We start from the raw sequence: 20,622 nt of genomic DNA, 5'->3' as shown, positions 1-20,622 counted from the left end.
ATGTAACTGTCACATTATTGTAACATTTGCAGGTACTTGTCTCGCATTTTTCTCTTCTTCCTTATTAGCCAAGTCCCAATTTCACTCAGGGTGGCAATGTGACCATCTAAAAACAGTCAGCTTCCCAGACTTCCATGCAGCCACACAGCATAGTTGTAGATAATGAAAGGTAAGCAAAAGTCTAGTGGACTGTGCTGCCATCATATTCAAAATTTTAAAATGATAAACACAGCTGGAAAACCCCTTAGCCCTTTGCCCTTCTACCTTTAATTCTCCTCCCCTTTGAACTTCTGAAATGTGTGATTGTCATAGATAACAGATACAATAAGTAGACTTATAAAACATATTAAGATGATATAAAAACAAACACATTTATTCATCAAAATTCACACCTTTGGTAGTAGTTAATAGCTGAAGTCTTACCATAGAGTAAGGAAGTAAGAAAGTGATGGAAAATAATACCTATAATTAGATTAGGGTTGAGATAAAAATTTATTACATTATTACTTACCAAAGAAACCCAGAACTTCCCTGGCCCAGAGTAAAATCCACAGAGGATGTGACAGGGGGTTAAAGGAATAAAGATTTCGGGTAATGGTTCCTCCTCCTCCTCCTCCTCTTCCTCCTGGAGTTCCTTTTCTCCATCTTCTTCCATCTCTGCTTCTAGTCTTTTCCTCCTTTCTTCCTTTTCCTTCTCCTTCAACTCCTTTTGTTTCTTTCTCTTTGCAATTTCTATTAATCTCTTGTGCAAAAGAAATATTGAGATTAAAAAAACTGTAATTCATTCATTCATTCACACTATTATTAAAGAAAGTAGGAGGAAGACAGAGTCCTAGAAAAATTTACAGCTCTAATGTAACAAATAATGTCATTGAAAGATTATTATCAAGTTGGGAATATATTTTTATTGTTAAAATTTTCAAATCTTTGGAATGACTTTCTTCATAACTCCTATTGATCCTGGTTTTACAGAAATTATTTTGCCTTTTTTTTCCTAATAGAGAAGTTAAATATAGCTTCTCTCAGAGCCTATCACTGTCAATCCATGAATTTGGTGGATTGACATAGTCCACGGGGGAAGCTGGCTCTATCTTTAGCGGTACAGTGATTTAGGCCCTCAGCCTCTATCAACTGGCTATTGCAAAAGCCCCCGAGCACTGGCATCCCTAACTCCCATCTTTTACCTCTTTATTCCATTTACCTCTTAGAATTAAGTTCCAAATTTATATGATCTCATCACATCAATCGCCTCCTCAAAAATTCAAAATGGATTCCAATGGCCCCAAAATTAAATTAAAACATCTTGGCTAACATTTAAGGGGTTCCATGTGGTGGTCACAGACTCCTGTCACACCCCTCCACAAATTGCATCCCTCTGCTTCATGGTCCATTCTTCATTTATCGAAAACTCCAAAACTCTTGCAACTCTGCCTTCTCTCAGGATGTTCTCCCAGCTTTTATTGCCTTCCTCCTCATTTTCAACCTGTCAAAATCCTTCCCATTCTTTAAATACTAAATATCACCTCCATGAAGTCATCCTTGACCTCCTCTCACCCCTCTATCAGAATCATATATTCTTTCCTCTGCGTGCCCCTAAAATTCTTTTCTTTGCACTGTGATTTTAATATCTACTCATTACCACCTTCTAATACAATAAGCTGCTTTCTACCAAATAAGCTCCTTAAAGTAAAAGTCTATGTCTTATTCTTCTTCTTCGTATTTTCCCAGCACTTAACACAGGATATTTTATATTCTAAGAAAGAAAAAAAATTAGAAGACAATGCTTCAAGGGTATTTCATACCAGAATCTTAGATTTGATACTTGAGAAATGGAAACATTTTATACACATGTCTTTGATTTCATAGGAAACTACATCATGGTCCTCCTCCTCCTCCTTTATAGTTGGAAATGGAGCTTCAAGAACATAGTCATTCTCACAAATAATCAGTAAAGTACTTTCAGGCTAAAAACAAAATTAAAACATATCATTTACATTTAGGCAAATTTTTAGAAGCACAGTTCATAAAGATTTTAAACCAGGGAAACTATAATTGCTATGTATATTAGCCATTTTTAAAAGATACTTATTACCAGTAATAACCACAGTGAGGAACTTAGTCAATCTTATTAATCACTATACACAATTATTAGTACAATTATATCATTAATTAATGAGTTAAGTGTTAAAATTAGATTTAGATTCATTTCCCTTATAGATGCCATATTTTCTGAGCCAAAATTTGGTTGTGAAATGTTATCCCAAACGGCAGAATATTAAAATTAGGACTGCCAAGGAAAATCTGCAGTATGTGAATGGCATATACAACCTCAGCCTCCTTTGATTGATCATCCTCTCTCTGCCTGAGTTCATTTAATGTGGATGTCCCCAAGATTTTTGTTCACTTCCCTCCTCTTCTTTCTCTCCATAAACATGCCCTGGGAAATCTTATAGCTAATCAAGGCTTCATTACCACTCACAAGCAATTAGACTCCAGATTAATCCCTCTAGTCCAGTCCAAAATCATGTATTTAACCATGTGTGGGAAATCCCCATCTTGATAGTCTACAGAAACGTTATTCAAAATGTTTATTCGAAATGTTTATTCATTCAGTTATTCTATTCTATACTTATTATATACCTATTATGTGTTCAGAATTTTGTAGAGGGCTAGAGGCAAAATTATAATAAGAAAAATAGGGATTGTCTCTGCCATTATGAAGCTTACCTCCAATGGGAGAGCGTGTCATTTAACAAATCATATAAATAAATGTAAATTATAACTGCAATAAGTGTTGCAGAGATACCACAAGAGTAAGGAGGTTGTACAAGGCTTCCTGAGAAGGTGGTACCTAAGTCTCAAGGTGAAGGATGAGTAGAAGATATTTTTATAATGACTTAGGGGAGGGTTTGAGGGAGCATGCTATGTAAAGGACATACCATGTTCAAATATCCTGTGGCACATTTGGGCTTTTAAGAAAGTTGTGGCCTTGGTGGTATCACCTAGGTGAAGAGAACAGAGCGAGAAGAGACTGGGACAGAGCCTTGGGGAAACAACACTCAATGGCTGAGTAAGGGAGACTGAGAAGGAGTGACAAGATGTGAGAGAAGGAACAAGGAGAGCATAATGTCCCCCAAATCAAACAAAGATGGTATTTCAAAGAGGAAGTGAGGGTCAACAAGGTCAATTGAGGCTAAGAGGGCAAGAAGATAAGAACTAAAACTGTTAAATGGATACCACTGGTATCTTTAGAAGAGCTGATCTGGTGGAATTATGAGACACAAGAAACTCGTAAGAATGTGTAAAGGAAGGAGTAGGTGTAAGGAAATGCAGTTCGTGGGAATAAACAATCCCCTTAAGAAAATTGGGAGGAGAAACATGGAGCAGTGACTGGAGGAGAACATGAAGTCAAGGAATTTATTTTTTATACATGAGAGTTTTGAATATATTTAAATACTGATGGAAATAATCCATTTAACAAGTAAGGTTAAATTTATATGACAGAAAAGAGAAAATAAATGTGTGAAATGTTGAAAAAAGTGGGAGTAGAATCCAAAGGTCACAAGGGAGAATTGGCCTCAAGTAGGAAGGCACACAGCACCTCTATTGTAAAAAAAAAAAAAAGGGAAGAGGAGCAGGTAAATGAAGAGGTAACAGGATTTTACGTTTGGTAGTGGGAAGGTAAAGGAGTTCCTGGCAGAGGGCTCCTACTCTATGAAATAAGTGATGCTGAGAATGAGAGTGAGCGAGCTAGTGGGAGGCTTGAAGCTTTGAGGAGAGGAGAAGTTTTTAAGTGTTCATTGTGGGTGAAAGAGAATTGATAAGAACAATGTCATAGGATTGCTAAGCCATACCATGAATTGTGTTGAGGCCATTTGAGTCACTAAATTATGGAGAAGCTAATCTTCTCTGGTGTATGACTACCTCCAGCTGCCCTTGGTAATCACTGTAGGCAAATACAAATCAGTTGGGGGCATTCAGGGATGGATTTTTGCCAGAAGTGTATGAAAAAAAGAGAAGGGAGCTCAAGGCATTGGAAGAGTGCTATTGAACCCTACTGAAAAGAATCATTACATTTAAGCCGGATATAGGGGGAACTTAAGAGTGGACTAATGAGTGAGGGAAAGCAAATGGTGAATGAACAAGGGGTGCCTGTGACTTCAGAGAACAAGTAGAGCAGAAGTAGCTAAGTTAACAGGCTGGATAGAAGAGAGGTTGAGGTTAGAATGTGAGATATCTGAATAGTAGACTTTTAAAGTTGAGTTCTTAATCGCTTCTCGGCCTTTTGGCTAAGATCAAGTGTAAAGTTGAGTTCTTACAAGACATTGTAGTCTGAATCATGTCCCCCCAAATTCTTATGCAGAAGTCCTAACCCCCAGTATCTAAGAATGTGACTGTATTTGGAGATGGGGCCTTTAAGCAGGTAATTATGTTACAATACAGTTGTTAGGGTGGGTCCTAATCCAATAGGACTGGTGTCCTTATAAGAAGGGGAGATTAGGACACAGAGGGACAATCATGTGAGGACACAGTGAGAAGGTGGCCATCTGCAAGGCAAGGAGAGAGGTCTCAGAAGAAATCAAAGCTGTCAGCACCTTGATCTTAAACTTCTAGCCTAAAGAACTGTGAGAAAATAAATTCCTGTTCTTTAAGCCACCCAGACTGTGGTATTTTGTTATGGAGGCCCTAATAAACTAATAAACTGTGGTAATAGTGCCCAGTGGGTGGCTGTGAACGTGTGTGGATAAACTGTAAAGGTCATGGGAAATGAAGAGGTCAAGAAGCTCAGAGGCTGATGTGATTTGATTGACTAGGCGCATGGTGTTAATATCATTCAGTATAATTGTTTACACTTCAGATAAAGAGAAAGATAACCATATTCTCAAAATTTTAATAAAGGGGCAGGCTTGACCAGGTGGTCAGATGATAACAGCAACATAAAAAGATAGAAGGTGATATAGCCAAGTTACAAGAGCCTCAGAGGAGCTGTGTTTGTATTTTATGAGTCAAGTTATAAAAGTAATAAATATTGTCACAAATGAAATAAAAGTTAACTATTATACTTCTCTCCCTGACCCCAAACATATATAATGAATGCTAAAAAGTTCCACACTTTTCTCCTCAGAATAGAATTTTTTCGAGTACAGAAAAGGGTATTCATTTATTCATTCAGTGAAGATATGGTCAATCCATATCCATGAAGATAAAATAACCAGACACATTAGAAATAAGACATCAAAAGTGAGAGTCAACAAAACAAATACCAAAAAAATCCATAAAGACTTCAGATGTTGAAATTATCAGACTCAGTCCAAAAAACAATTATGCTTACTATATGTAAAGGAATATAGAAGTATCCACAGGAAGCAAAAAAAATATAAAACTAACAAAACAAATATGACAAACAACCAAATAAAACTTCAAGAACTAAAACATACAGAAGTTGAAAATAAGATCACAAAGGATGGCTTTAATACCAGATAACTGAAGAGATTACTAGTCAGTAGAAAATATGAGAAGAAATCCGTAAAACACAGCCTGGAGAGATTTTTTTAAGCTAGAAAATACGGAAGATCTGTCATTTATACGACAGAAAAAAACTGTGAAATTTTGGAAAAAGTAGGAGTAGAGACAGAGAAAGTTAAACAAAATGAGAGGACAGAGGAATTTGTTACAAACAAAAGAACAAGGGAAAAAACCCTTAAAAAAAAACGATTAATGAAACAGAAACAATTTACCAGATAAAGAGCTCAAAGCATTAGTAATACATATGCTAACTGACTTTGAAAAAAGAATAGATGAACACGTGAGAATTTTAACAAAAACTAGAAAAATATTAAAAATAATCAGAGCTGAAGAATACAGTAACAAATGAAAAACACACTAGAAGGAATTAGAGCAAACTAAGTGATACAGAAGAAAGCATAAGTGATCTTGAAGGTAGAATAATGGAAATCACCCAATCAGAATAGCAAAAAGAAAAAATAAAATTTAAATGAGGATAGTTTAAGGGACCTCTGGGACACCATCAAGCATACTAACATTCCCATTATAGAGATCCGAGAAGGAGAAGAGAGAGAAAGGGGTTGATAATCTATTTGATGAAATTATGGCTGAAAACTTCCCAAAACTGCAGAAGGAAATAGATAGCCAAGTACAGGAAGCACAGAGATTCCCAAACAGGATAAACCACAAGTGAAGAAACTAAAAGAACACAGAAGAACTACAAAAACAGCCAGAAAACAAGTAACAAAATAGCAATAAGTACATGCCTATAAATAACTACTTTAAATGTCAATGGACCAAATACTTCAACAAAGAATTATGGGTGGCTCATTGGGTCTTTTAAAAAAAGACCATCCATATGTTGCTTACAAAAGACTCACTTCAAAGCTAAAGACACACAGAGACTGAAAATGAGGGGACGGAAAAATATATTTCATGCAAATGGAAATGACAAGAAAGCTGGGGTAGCAATACTCATATAGGACAAAGCAGACCTTAAAACAAATTTTACACAAAAGACAAAGAAAGGCATTATGTAGTGATTAAGGGATCAATACAGGAAGAGAATATAACATTCATTAACATATATGCATCTGGGACTTCCCTGGTGGTCCAGCAGCTTAGGCTCTGCACTCCCAATGTAGGGGACCCAGGTTCAATCCCTGGTCAGAGAACCAGATCCCACATGCCACAGTGAAGTTCCTGCAGGCCACAACTAAAGATCCTGCATGCTGCAACTAAGACCCGGAGGAGCCAAATAAATAAATAAATGTTTTTTAATGTTTCTAAAAAACATATGCACCTAATATAGGAGCACCTAAACATATAAGGCAAATGTTAACAGACATGAAGGAAAAAACTGACAATAATACAATAATAGTAGGGGAACTTTAATACCCCACTAATGTCAATGGACAGATCATCCAGACAGAAAATCAACAAGGAAGTGGTGGTTTTTAATGACACATTAGACCAGTTGGACTTAATAGATAAATAAGGAACATTCCATCCCAAAACCGCAGAATACATATTATTCTCAAGTGCACATGGCACTTTCTCTAGGACAGAACACATGCTAGGCCACAAAACAAGTCTCAACAAATTTAATAGAATAGAAATGATATCAAGCATTTTTTCCAACAACATGGTATGAAATTAGAAATCAATTACACGAAGAAAATTGGCAAAAACACAAATATGTGGGGTCTAAACAACATGCTACTGAAAAACCAAAGGGCCAATGAATAAATCAAAGAGGAAATCAGCAAATATCATGAGACAAATGGAAATAAAAACAAAACTTTCCAAAAGCTATGGACACAGCAAAAGCAGTTCTAAGATGAAGTTTATAGTGATGCATGCCTATTTCAAGAAACAAGAAAAATATCAAGTAACCTAACCAACCACCTAAAGGAATTACAAAAAGAAAACAAAGCTAAAAGAAATCAGCAGAAGAATGGAAATAAAAATCAGAGAGGAAATAGAGACCCAAAAACACAGAAAACAGCAATGAAATCAAGAGCTGTTTTTTTTTTTTTAACAAAACATGAACAAAATTGATTATCTTTTAGCCAGGATCATTTAGAAGAAAAGAGAGAGGACCCAAGTAAACAAAAGAAGAAATGAGAGAGGAGGAATTACAACTGACATCACAGAGAAACAAAAAAATCACAACAGAATACTGTGAAAGGTTATATGCCAACAAATTGGATGACCTAGAAGAAATGGATAAATTTCTAGAAACATACAATCTACATAGACTGAATCAGAAAGAAATAGACAATTTGAACAGACCAATCACTAGTAGTGAAATTGAATTAGTAACCAAAAAACTCCCAGCAAACAAGTCTATGACTTCACAGGGGAGTTCTACCAAATATATAAAAAGATCTAATACCTATCCTTCTCAAACTGTTACAAAAAATTGAACACTTCCAAATTCATTCTATGAGGCCACCATTACCCTGATACCAAAACCAAATACACCACAAAAAAAAGAAAATTACAGGTCAATAGCAAAAATCCTCAACAAAATATTAGAAAAGAAAATTTAGCAATATGTAGAAAAGATCATATATAAAAAGGATCATACAGCATGATCAAGTGGGATTTATTCCAGAGATGCAAGGATGGTTCAATATCCACAAAACTCAATATGATACAGCACATTAACAAAATGAATGGTAAAAATCACATTATCTCCACCAGGAAGCGTAGACAACCCACTGAACCAACCTTAGCCACTAGGGACAGACACCAAAAACAACGGGAACTATGAACTTGCAGCCTGCAAAAAGGGGACCCAAAACACAGTAAGATAAGCAAAATGAGAAGACAGAAAAACACACAGCAGATGAAGGAGCAAGATAAAAACCCACCAGACCTAACAAATGAAGAGGAAATAGGCAGTCTACCTGAAAAAGAAGTCAGAATAATGATAGTAAAGATGATCCAAAATCTTGGAAATAGAATAGACAAAATGCAAGAAACATTTAACAAGGACCTAGAGAGCTAAAGATGAAACAAGCAATGATGAACAACACAATAAATGAAATTAAAAATACCCTAGATGGTATCAAGAGCAGAATAACAGGCAGAAGAACGGATAAGTGACCTGGAAGATAAAATAGTGGAAATAACTACTGCAGAGCAGAATAAAGAAAAAAGAATGAAAAGAACTGAGGACAGTCTCAGAGACCTCTGGGACAACATTAAATGCACCAACATTTGAATTATAGGGGATCCAGAAGAAAAAGAGAAAAAGAAAGGGACTGAGAAAACATTTGAACACATTATAGCTGAAAACTTCCCTAATATGGGAAAGGAAATAGTTAATTAAGTCCAGGAAGCACAGAGAGTCCCATACAGGATAAATCCAAGGAGAAATACGCCAAGACACATATTAACCAAACTGTCAAAAATTAAATACAAAGAAAGCATATTAAAAGCAGCAAGGGAAAAACAACAAATAACACACAAGGGAATCACCATAAGGTTAACAGCTGATCTCTCAGCAGAAACTCTGCAAGCCAGAAGGGACTGGCAGGACATATTGAAAGTGTTGAAGGAGAAAAACCTGCAAGCAAGACTACTCTAACCAGCAAGGATCTCATTCAGATTTGATGGAGAAATTAAAACCTTTACAGACAAGCAAAAGCTGAGAGAGTTCAGCACCACCAAACCAGCTTTACAACAAATGTTAAAGGAACTTCTCTAGGCAAGAAACACAAGAGAAGGAAAAGACCTACAATAACGAACCCAAAACAATTAAGAAAATGGGAATAGAAACATACATATCGATAATTACCTTAAATGTAAATGGACTAAATGCTCCCACCAGAAGACATAGATTGGCTGAATGGATACAAAAACAAGACCCATATATATGTTGTCTACAAGAGACCCAATTCAGACCTAGAGACACATACAGACTGAAAGTAAGGGGATGGAAAAAGATATTCCATGCAAATGGAAACAAAAAGAAAGCTGGAGTAGCAATTCTCATATCAGACAAAACAGACTTTAAAATAAAGACTATTAGAAGAGAACAAAGAAGGACACTACATAACGATCAAGGGATCGATCCAAGAAGAAAATATAACAATTGTAAATATTTATGCACCCAACATAGGAGCACCTCAATATACAAGGCAAATACTAACAGCCATAAAAGGGGAAATCGACAGTAACACATTCATAGTAGGGGACTTTAACACCCTACTTTCACCAACAGACAGATCATCCAAAATGAAAATAAATAAGGAAACACAAGCTTTAAATGATACATTAAACAAGATGGACTTAATTGATATTTAGAGGACATTCCATCCAAAAACAACAGAATATACATTTTTCTCAAGTGCTCATGGAACATTCTCCAGGTTAGATCATGTCTTGGGTCACAAATCAAGCCTTCGTAAATTTAAGAAAACTGAAATTGTACCAAGTATCTTTTCTGACCACAACGCTATGAGACTAGATATCAATTACTGGAAAAGATCTGTAAAAAATACAAACACATGGAGGCTAAACAATACACTACTTAATAATGAAGTGATCACTGAAGAAATCAAAGAGGAAATCAAAAAATACCTAGAAACAAATGACAATGGAGACACGACGACCCAAAACCTATGGGATGCAGCAAAAGCAGTTCTAAGAGGAAAGTTTATAGCAATACAATCCTATCTTAAGAAACAACCTAACCTTGCACCTAAAGCAATTAGAAAAAGAAGAGCAAAAAAACCCCAAAGTTAGCAGAAGGAAAGAACTCATAAAGATCAGATCAGAAATAAATGAAAAAGAAATGAAGGAAATGATAGCAAAGATCAACAAAACTAAAAGTTGGTTCTTTGAGAAGATAAACAAAATTGATAAACCATTAGCCAGACTCAACAAGAAAAAAAGGGAGAAGACTCAAATCAATAGAATTAGAAATGAAAAAGGAGAAGTAACAACTGACACTGCAGAACTACAAAAGATCATGAGAGATTACTACAAGCAACTCTATGCCAATAAAATGGACAACTTGGAAGAAATGGACAAATTCTTAGAAATGCACAACCTGACAAGACTGAATCAGGATGAAATAGAAAATATGAACAGACCAATCACAAGCACTGAAATCGAAACTGTGATTCAAAATCTTCTAACAAACAAAAGCCCAGGACCAGATGGCTTCACAGGCGAATTCTATCAAACATTTACAGAAGAGCTAACACCTATCCTTCTCAAACTCTTCCAAAATATAGCAGAGGGAGGAACACTCCCAAACTCATTCTACGAGGCCACCATCACCCTGATACCAAAACCAGACAAGGATGTCACAAAGAAAGAAAACTACAGACCAATATCACTGATGAACATAGATGCAAAAATCCTCAACAAAATACTAGCAAACAGAATCCAACAGCACATTAAAAGGATCATACACCATGATCAAGTGGGGTTTTTTCCAGGAATGCAAGGATTCTTCAATATACGCAAATCTATCAATGTGATAAACCATATTAACAAATTGAAGGAGAAAAACCATATGATCATCTCAATAGATGCAGAGAAAGCTTTTGACAAAATTCAACACCCATTTATGATAAAAATCCTGCAGAAAGTAGGCATAGAGGGAACTTTCCTCAACATAATAAAGGCCATATATGACAAACCTACAGCCAACATCATCCTCAATGGTGAAAAACTGAAAGCATTTCCACTAACATCAGCAACAAGACAAGGTTGCCCACTCTCACCACTCTTATTCAACATAGTTTTGGAAGTTTTAGCCACAGCAATCAGAGAAGAAAAGGAAATAAAAGGAATCCAAATCGGAAAAGAAGAAGTAAAGCTGTCACTGTTTGCAGATGACATGATACTATACACAGAGAATCCTAAAGATGCTCCCAGAAAACTACTAGAGCTAATCAATGAATTTGGTTAAGTAGCAGGATACAAAATTAATGCACAGAAGTCTCTGGCATTCCTATACACTAATGATGAAAAATCTGAAAGTGAAATCAAGAAAACACTCCCATTTACCATTGCAACAAAAAGAATAAAATATCTAGGAATAAACCTACCTAAGGAGAAAAAAGACCTGTATGCAGAAAATTATAAGACACTGATGAAAGAAATTAAAGATGATACAAATAGATGGAGAGATATACCATGTTCTTGGATAGGAAGAATCAACATTGTGAAAAAGACTCTACTATCCAAAGCAATCTACAGATTCAATGCAATCCCTATCAAACTACCACTGGCATTTTTCACAGAACCAGAACAAAAAATTTCACAATTTGTATGGAAACACAAAAGACCCCAAATAGCCAAAGCAATCTTGAGAACGAAAAATGGAGCTGGAGGAATCAGGCTCCCTGACTTCAGACTATACTACAAAGCTACAGTAATCAAGACAGTATGGTACTGGCACAAAAACAGAAAGATAGATCAATGGAACAGTATAGAAAGCCCAGAGATAAACCCACGCACATATGGTCACCTTATCTTTGATAAAGGAGGCAGGAATGTACAGTGGAGAAAGGACAGCCTCTTCAATAAGTGGTACTGGGAAAACTGGACAGGTACATGTAAAAGTATGAGATTAGATCACTCCCTAACACCATACACAAAAATAAGCTCAAAATGGATTAAAGACCTAAATGTAAGGCCAGAAACTATGAAACTCTTAGAGGAAAACATAGGCAGAACAATCTATGACATAAATCACAGCAAGATCCTTTCTGACCCACCTCCTAGAGAAATGGAAATAAAAGCATAAATAAGCAAATGGGACCTAATGAAACTTCAAAGTTTTTGCACAGCAAAGGAAACCATAAACAAGACCAAAAGACAACCCTCAGAATGGGAGAAAATATTTGTAAATGAAGCAACTGACAAAGGATTAATCTCCAAAATTTACAAGCAGCTCATGCAGCTCAATAACAAAAAAACAAACTACCCAATCCAAAAATGGGCAGAAGACCTAAATAGACATTTCTCCAAAGAAGATATACAGATTGCCAACAAACACATGAAAGAATGCTCAACATCACTAATCATTAGAGAAATGCAAATCAAAACTACAATGAGATATCATCTCACAGCAGTCAGAATGGCCATCATCAAAACATCTAGAAACAATAAATGCTGAAGAGGGTGTGGAGAAAAGGGAACACTCGGGCTTCCCTGGTGGCGCAGTGGTTGAGGGTCCTCCTGCCGATGCAGGGGACACAGGTTCGTGCCCCAGTCCTGGAAGATCCCACATGCCGCGGAGTGGCTGGGCCCGTGAGCCATGGCCGCTGAGCCCGCGCGTCTGGAGCCTGTGCTCCACAACGAGAGACGCCACAACAACAAGAGGCTCGCGTACCGCAAAAAAAAAAAAAAAAAAAGGTAGCACTCTTGCACTGCTGGTGGGAATGTGAATTAGTACTGCCACTATGGAGAACAGTATGGAGGTTCCTTAAAAAACTACAAATAGAACTACCATATGATCCAGCAATCCCACTACTGGGCATATACCCTGAGAAAACCATAATTCAAAAAGAGTCATATATGAAAATGTTCATTGCATCTCTATTTACAATAGCCCGGAGATGGAATCAACCTAAGTGTCCATCATCAGATGAATGGATAATGAAGATGTGGCACATATATACAATGGAATATTACTCAGCCATAAAAAGAAACAAAATTGAGCTATTTGTAATGAAGTGGATGGACCTAGAGTCTGTTATACAGAGTGAAGTAAGTCAGAAAGAGAAAGACAAATACCGTATGCTAACACATGTATATGGAGTTTAAGAAAAAAAAATGTCATGAAGAACCTAGGGGTAAGACAGGAATAAAGACACAGACCTACTAGAGAACGGACTTGAGGATATGGGGAGGGGGAAGGGTAAGCTGTGACAAAGCGAGAGAGTGGCATGGACATATATACACTACCAAACGTAAAATAGATAGCCAGTGGGAAGCAGCCGCATAGCACAGGGAGATCAGCTCGGTGCTTTTTGACCACCTAGAGGGGTGGGATAGGGAGGCTCAGAGGGAGGGAGACGCAAGAGGGAAGAGATATGGGCACATATGTATATGTATGACTGATTTACTTTGTTATAAAGCAGAAACATACTATCGTAAAGCAATTATACTCCAATAAAGATGTTAAAAAGTCACATTATCATCTCAATAGATGCAGAAAAAGCATTTCATGAATTTCAACATCCATTCATGATTAAAAAAAAAAACAACTTATCAATGTTGGCCTTGAGGGAACATACCTCAACATAAAAAGGGCCATTTATGACAAATGCAGAGCTATCATCATACTCAATAGTGAAAAACTGAAAGCTTTTCCTATAAAATCAGGAAAAAGACAAGGATGCCCACTCTCACCAATTCTATTAATATTTTTAACATAGTATTGGAAGGCCTGGCAACAGCAATCAAATAAGAAAAATAAGACAAATTGGAAGGGTAGAAGTAAAACTCACTTTTTACAGATGACATGATACTATATATAGAAAAATCCTAAAGTCTGTATTAGAATAAAGTTGCAAAATACAAGATTAATATACAGTCATACACTGTACACATGGTATCAACTACCATCATGCATGATAAACCCACTGGAGAGTTGCTGTTTTACATCCCTTAACCAGGACACCCATGATAAAGGTCAGGACCCAAGGGTCAACATAGTTGGAGATACTTCTGGTAGTCATCTTAGCACTGGATGCCCTGGCCAACAACTAGTTCATCAATATTTTTATAAAATCTTGAGCCATTAACAATTGTCTGTCTGCCTGATACAGCCAATGGTAGCAACAACATTCCTTATCCAAGGAATATCTTGACTCATAGATACCCAAAATATAAATCAAGGTCACATGTCTCTACATGGCTTCATCAGCTTATTCCCTTCAAGCATCCAGACATTGGAAATAATGTTAGAGAAACAATTTATTGGAATTTCCAATCAACCTTTCTTTACTTGGTGTTAGAATATTTTTCCCCTGTAGAGGAGGAAAGAATTTCTTTCTCCTGAGGTCTTCTGGGGTTTCTATTAGTCTAGAACTACATTATTCCAATTTTCATATTTGAAGATTTCCAAATCACTTGGGTGATCCAACACAGGGCCATAAGTGTGCATTTTAGAGCTATTTAACTTATGGTTCATCTTTATCTTAGTACATAGTTTTGGGGGATACAAGCTTCAGTTAGTGGTTGCCAAGGAGGAGAGGGAGATGGATGGAGGGAGAGTTAGAAAAAAATAGTGAATTAGAATGGATCCTTTAGCTGGTTCCTTGTTTAAACCTTAAAAGAAAAAAAAAAAAAAAAGCTGAAGTTAGTGAAGGTTTGTCATAATTTCTTCCTTTGCTATGCCCTCATCTTGAACATGAGTCTCCATAGACTAAGGAGGACATCAGAAAGATAGCCAACTTTTGGGCTTCCCTGGTGGTGCAGTGGTTGAGAGTCCGTCTGCCGATGCAGGGGACACGGGTTCATGCCCCGGTCCACGAGGGTCCCACATGCCACGGAGCCGCTGAGCCTGCGCGCCCGGAGCCTGTGCTCCGCAACGGGAGAGGCTACAACAATGAGAGGCCCACGTACCGCAAAAAAAAAAAAAAAAAAAAAGATAGCCAATTTTTGAGGTTTTTTTTTTTTCTTTCTTTCCTTTTTTTCCTTTTGATCAGAATATGCCTGCCCTCTTAGCAGAATCAGTTTTCGGTACTTGAAGTTTTCCCAGTATTTGTGCTACATCTCACACCACCAATAAGATGCCTTGGTCATATTCTGTCAAATTCTATTTATCCTCATGAAAAGGTTGAATTGAGCCACCTAGTACTCCATGAGCTAATGCAGACCCTTACCCAATTGTATGTTCTATGCACACATTCTTAAGTAATCTTATTCAAGTGGAAGATGTTGGGTTATTTTTTGTGATAAAATGACAAAATCATCGTTGTAATTGTAATAACTCAACCAGATATTTTTCATCCATCATGTGTATCACAGTAAGTCACTCTCATCACATTGTTAATTCTAAAATACCTGAAAATTCAATTTCATTATACTTCTCTATCCTTCATGAAGGTCTGTATCCTTGATGACTGAATGTAGTTTGTTTTAGAGATGAAAGATGTTAGAGAGGCACTGTTTTGCAGTTTCTATTCTTCCTGTCTTTAATCTGTCTTACAAAATTCCTTCATGAAAAGCTGTATGTCAACAACCAGTAAATTTATTTAAATTTTGAAGACTGATATTTATGTACAGTATGCATATATGTATACAGAAACATGACATATATATTATGTATATACACATATATGCATATATACATATATATGCATGTCATGCCATTTTTGCTAGGTAACCAGAAAACTTCAGAACCATCTAAAGAGAAAATGCTGTGGTTTTCTTACATATACATTTATTTATAGACTTCATCCCCAAAATGAATCAAAGCAGCAGAATATATGCCCTATAGGAATAAGGAGCTTTAATACTTCTCTACCACATTTTATAGATTTCCTTTTCTAATCAAGTGAAATTCTATAAAAGGAAACTCATTTTCTTTTGTATTACACCTTGATTAATCTTTTTATTTACAACGTGACTAGATAAATCAAGAGGATATTTTATGAAGGTCATCTAAATTCCACTAAGCAAATTAATTGACAAGGGTTGGCTGGGTATTTGTGAAGTACTACGAAGAACTCCATTGTTATTGTTAAGACCTAGACATTTACTCCTTATTAAATTAACAGATTCAATTGACAAATCATAGTTAATGTAATAGTCACCCACTGGTTATACTCTGTAATTACTCTATATGACAAAGTTACTAACATTGGAAAAACTACCAATAAGAACCAATAAGAACTAGCTAAATCAAAGCCCCTTCATTGTGGAGAGCATTTTTTTCAAATTTTCAAGTAGTGCACTCAAAAATACATTTATTAAGCTTTTATCACTTGAGTAATATTGCATTTTGGGGATGAACTGAAGTGTATCATTTCAATTTTCCAATCTGATAATTAGTAAACATACTCTCCCCATGATGAAAAATATTGAATATTTTAATTCTCATAACTTTAAGAATATAGCAACTATCAATCTTGTCATTCTTTTTGATTCATTAATCTCAAAAGTTGAAAAAATCAGTCTACCCTTGTCTTATTCAAGAAATGATACAAGTTGGATGCTAATATTGAAAGGTTAGATAATGTATCCCAAATATTTTAGATACTAACAACATATCCTAAATGATCTTCAGTAAAATACACTTCCTGAAATCAAATATTTTTAGGGAATAACTGCTTGCCACTTACTATGGACTAAATATTTGGGTTCCTCCAAAATCCACATGTTGAAACCCTATGTGGAGGTGGGAGCTTTGGGAGGTAATTAGATTTAGATGAAGTCCTTAGGGTGGAGCCCCCATTATGGGGCTAGTACTTTTATAAGATGAAGAGACCAGAGCTCGCTCTCTCTCCATGTGAGGAATCAGCAAGAAGGCAGTGATCTGGAAAGCAGGTAGAAGGCCCTCACTATGAATCTGACCATGCTGGCATCCGAGCATGCTGACCATGAGGCTGATCTCAGACTTGCAGCCTCCAGAACAGTGAGAAATAAACGTTTGTTGTTTAAGGCACCTAGTATATGGTATTCTGTTATAGCAGAATGCCAGACTGATAAAATATTCATTTATAAACATTTTATTCAAGGCTAATTTGCAAACTTTTGTTCCTGATTGTCTGATGCTTTAGTTCTTGATTACCTAGAATCTATTTTACATGTATGAACATATCAATCACCCCAAAGTATGCTTAAGCGGAGTGAATGTTTGCAAATATAAAATGACATTTTCTAAGACTTTAGGCATATACTAGGATATGACAACAAATTTGATAAAAAGTTTGTTTCTGTGGTTGTCCTTGCAAATGTTGAAATTGAAGCAATTGTAAAAATAAACTTTACAATAAACAGAAATAAAAAAGGCAAAAAAAGATTAATATACAGAAATTTGTTGCTTTTCTATATACTAATAATGAACTACCAAAAAGAAAAAGCAAGAAAACAGTCCTTTTTAAAACCACATGAAAAAGAATAAAATACCTAGGAATAAACTTAACCAAGGAGGTAGGAGATCTATACTTTGAAAACTGTAAGACATTGATGAAGTTGAAGATACAAAGAAATGGAAAAATACCCCATGTTCATGAATTGGAAGAATTAATATTGTTAAAATGACCATACTACCTAAGGCAATCTACAGATTTAATGCAATGCCCATTAAAATACTGATGGCATTTTTCACAGAAATAAAACAAATAATCCTAAAATTTATATGGAACTATAAAAGACACTGAATAGCCAAAGCAATCTTGAAAAAAAGAACAAAGCTGGAGGTATCACATGCCATGATTTCAGACTATACTACAAAGCTACAGTCATCAAAACAGTATGGTACTGGCATAAAAACAGACACATAGATCAATGGAACAGAATAGAGAGCCCAGAAATAAACCACACACTTATGGGCAAAATTAATCTACAACAAGAGGTAAGAATATACAATGGGGAAAGTAGTCCCTTTAATAAATGATGCTGGGAAAACTGGACAGCTATATGTTAGAGAATGAAACTAGAACATTTTCTCACACCATATACAAAAAATAAACACAAAACGGATTATAGAGCTAAATGTAAGACCAGAAACCATTACACTCCTAGAAGAACACATAGGCAGAACACTCTTTGACCAAAACCATACAATATTTTTTTGGATCTGTTTCCTAAAACAAAGGAAACAAAAGCAAAAATAAACAAATGGGACCTAATTAAACTTAATCTTTTGCACAGCAAAGTAAACCACTGACAAAAAGACAACCTACTAAACAAGAGAAAATATTGGCAAATGACATGACCCATAAGGGGTTAATATCCAAAATATATAAACAGCTCATACAGCTCGATATCCAAACAAACAATTTTAAAAATGGTCAGAAGACCTGAATAGACATTTTTTTAAAAGAAGACATACAGATGGTCAACAGGCATATGAAAACATGCTCAACATCACTAACCATCAGGGAATTGCAAATCAAAGCCCACAATGAGATATCATCCCACAACTGCCAGAATGGCTATCAACCCAAAGACCATAATTAATAAGTGTTGGGGAGGATGTGGAGAAAAGGGAACCCTGGTACACTGTCGGTGGGAATGTAAATTGATGAAGCTACTGTAAAAAAACAGTATGGAGGTTACTAAAAAAGCTAAAAATATTACTACCATATGATCTGGCAATTCTACTTCTGGGTATATATCCCCAACAAAACAAAACCCAAAAACACTAATTTGAAAAGATACATGCACCCCAATGTTCATAGCAGCATTATTTACAACAGCTAAGACATGGAAACAACCTAACTGTCCATCAACAAATGAATGGATAAAGAAGATGTAGTTACTCAGCCATAAAAAAGAATGAAATTTTGCATTTGCAACAACATGGATGGACCTGAATGGTATCATGCTTAGTGAAACAAGTCAGACAAAGACAAATACTGTATGTTATCACTTATATGTGGAATCTAAAAAATGAAACAAACTAGTGAATATAACAAAACAGAAACAGACTCACAGATATAGAGAACAAACTAGTGGTTACCAGTGGAGATGGAGGACAAGATACAGGTAGGGGGATTAAGAGGTACAAACTACTATGTATAAAATAAACAAGCCACACGAATATATTGTACAGCATAGGGAATATAGCCAATATTTTATAATCAATTCAAGTGGAGTATAATCTATAAAAATACTGAATCACTATACTGTACACCTGAAACTAATATTGTAAATCAACTATACTTCAATAAAAATAAAGTTTAAATAATAAAAATAAAGGATTTCCCTGTGGTGCAGTGGTCAAGTATTTCCCTGCCAATGTAGGGGACACAGGCTCGATCCCTGGTCCAGGAAGATCCCACATGTCGCAGAGAACTAAGCCTGTGTGCCACAACTACTGAGCCTGTGCTCTAGAGCCCATGAGCCACAACTACTAAAGCCTGTGCACCCTACAGCCCACATGCTGCAACTACTAAGCCCATGCACCGCAACTACTGAAACCCATGAACTCTAGGGTCCATGTGCTGCAACTACTGAGCCCGCGTGCCTAGAGCCCATGCTCCACAACAAGAGAATCCACTGCAATGAGAACCCTGTGCACCACAACAAAGAGTAGCCCCCACTCACCGCAACTAGAGAAACCCTGTGCACAGCAACGAAGACCCAATACAGCCAAAAAAAAAAAGATTAAAAATAAACAATAAAATATCAATACTTTTTAATAGTCCATAGGTCAAGGAAATCAAAATGAAACTGAGAAAATATTTTCAACTGGATGATAATAAAAATACTACATTATCAAAACTTGTGGGATACATTAAAGGCTATAGCTTTATAAGGTACACATAAAGATACATATAAAGAATAATAATAAAATATAAATATCCGTTTCATGAAATTAGAAAACAAGAAAATAAACCTTAAGACAGTAAATGTAGGATTGTAATAAAAGAATATAACTTAATAAAATAAAAAACAAAATAAAATCAATAAAGTGAAAAGTTCCTTGAAAACACTAATTGACAAACATCTAGGAAGATTAAGCAAGAGGCAGGGAAAAAAATGACCAATATAAAAAACTGAAAAGGAAACATCATTACAGATCCTGTGACATTAAGAATATTACGAAAATTACAGACAAAAAATTTGAAAATTCAAAGGAAATAAACAAGTTCCCTAGGGGAGAAAAATGTACTTACCAAAATTAAATCAAGAAGAATACATCTGATTGGAACCACAAGAGACCCTGAATAGCCAAAGCAATCTTGAGAAAGAAGTCAAAGCTGGAGGCATCACACTACCTGATTTCAAACTATACTGCAAAGCTATAGTAATCAAAACAATATGGTATTGGCATAAAAACAGTCATAGAGATCAATGGAACAGAATAGAGAACCCAAAAATAAATCCACATATATATGGTAAATTAATTTATGACAAAGGAGCCAAGACTACACAAGGGGGTTAAGACAGTCTCTTCAATAAATG

The 20,622-nt window shown here is 35.8% G+C and overlaps 1 protein-coding gene across 1 annotated transcript in view; it reads right to left on the bottom strand.

Moving 5' to 3' along the window:
• The window catches only part of CFAP44 (cilia and flagella associated protein 44), a 137,620-nt gene that overhangs the window by 63,966 nt on the left and 53,032 nt on the right, over nucleotides 1-20,622 (bottom strand). The window contains exons 15-16 of the mRNA XM_004272091.4: nucleotides 1,803-1,964; nucleotides 512-742 (exon numbers count right to left, since the gene is read on the bottom strand). Of these exons, the coding sequence (XP_004272139.2) occupies nucleotides 512-742; nucleotides 1,803-1,964 (393 nt within the window). The remainder of the gene's footprint in view (nucleotides 1-511; nucleotides 743-1,802; nucleotides 1,965-20,622) is intronic.

Source organism: Orcinus orca, chromosome 5, assembly GCF_937001465.1.
Source record: "Orcinus orca chromosome 5, mOrcOrc1.1, whole genome shotgun sequence".
NCBI classification, from domain to species: domain Eukaryota; kingdom Metazoa; phylum Chordata; class Mammalia; order Artiodactyla; family Delphinidae; genus Orcinus; species Orcinus orca.
The sequence above is the reverse complement of the archived record's forward strand: the minus strand, read 5'-3'. Positions and strand labels throughout refer to the sequence as shown.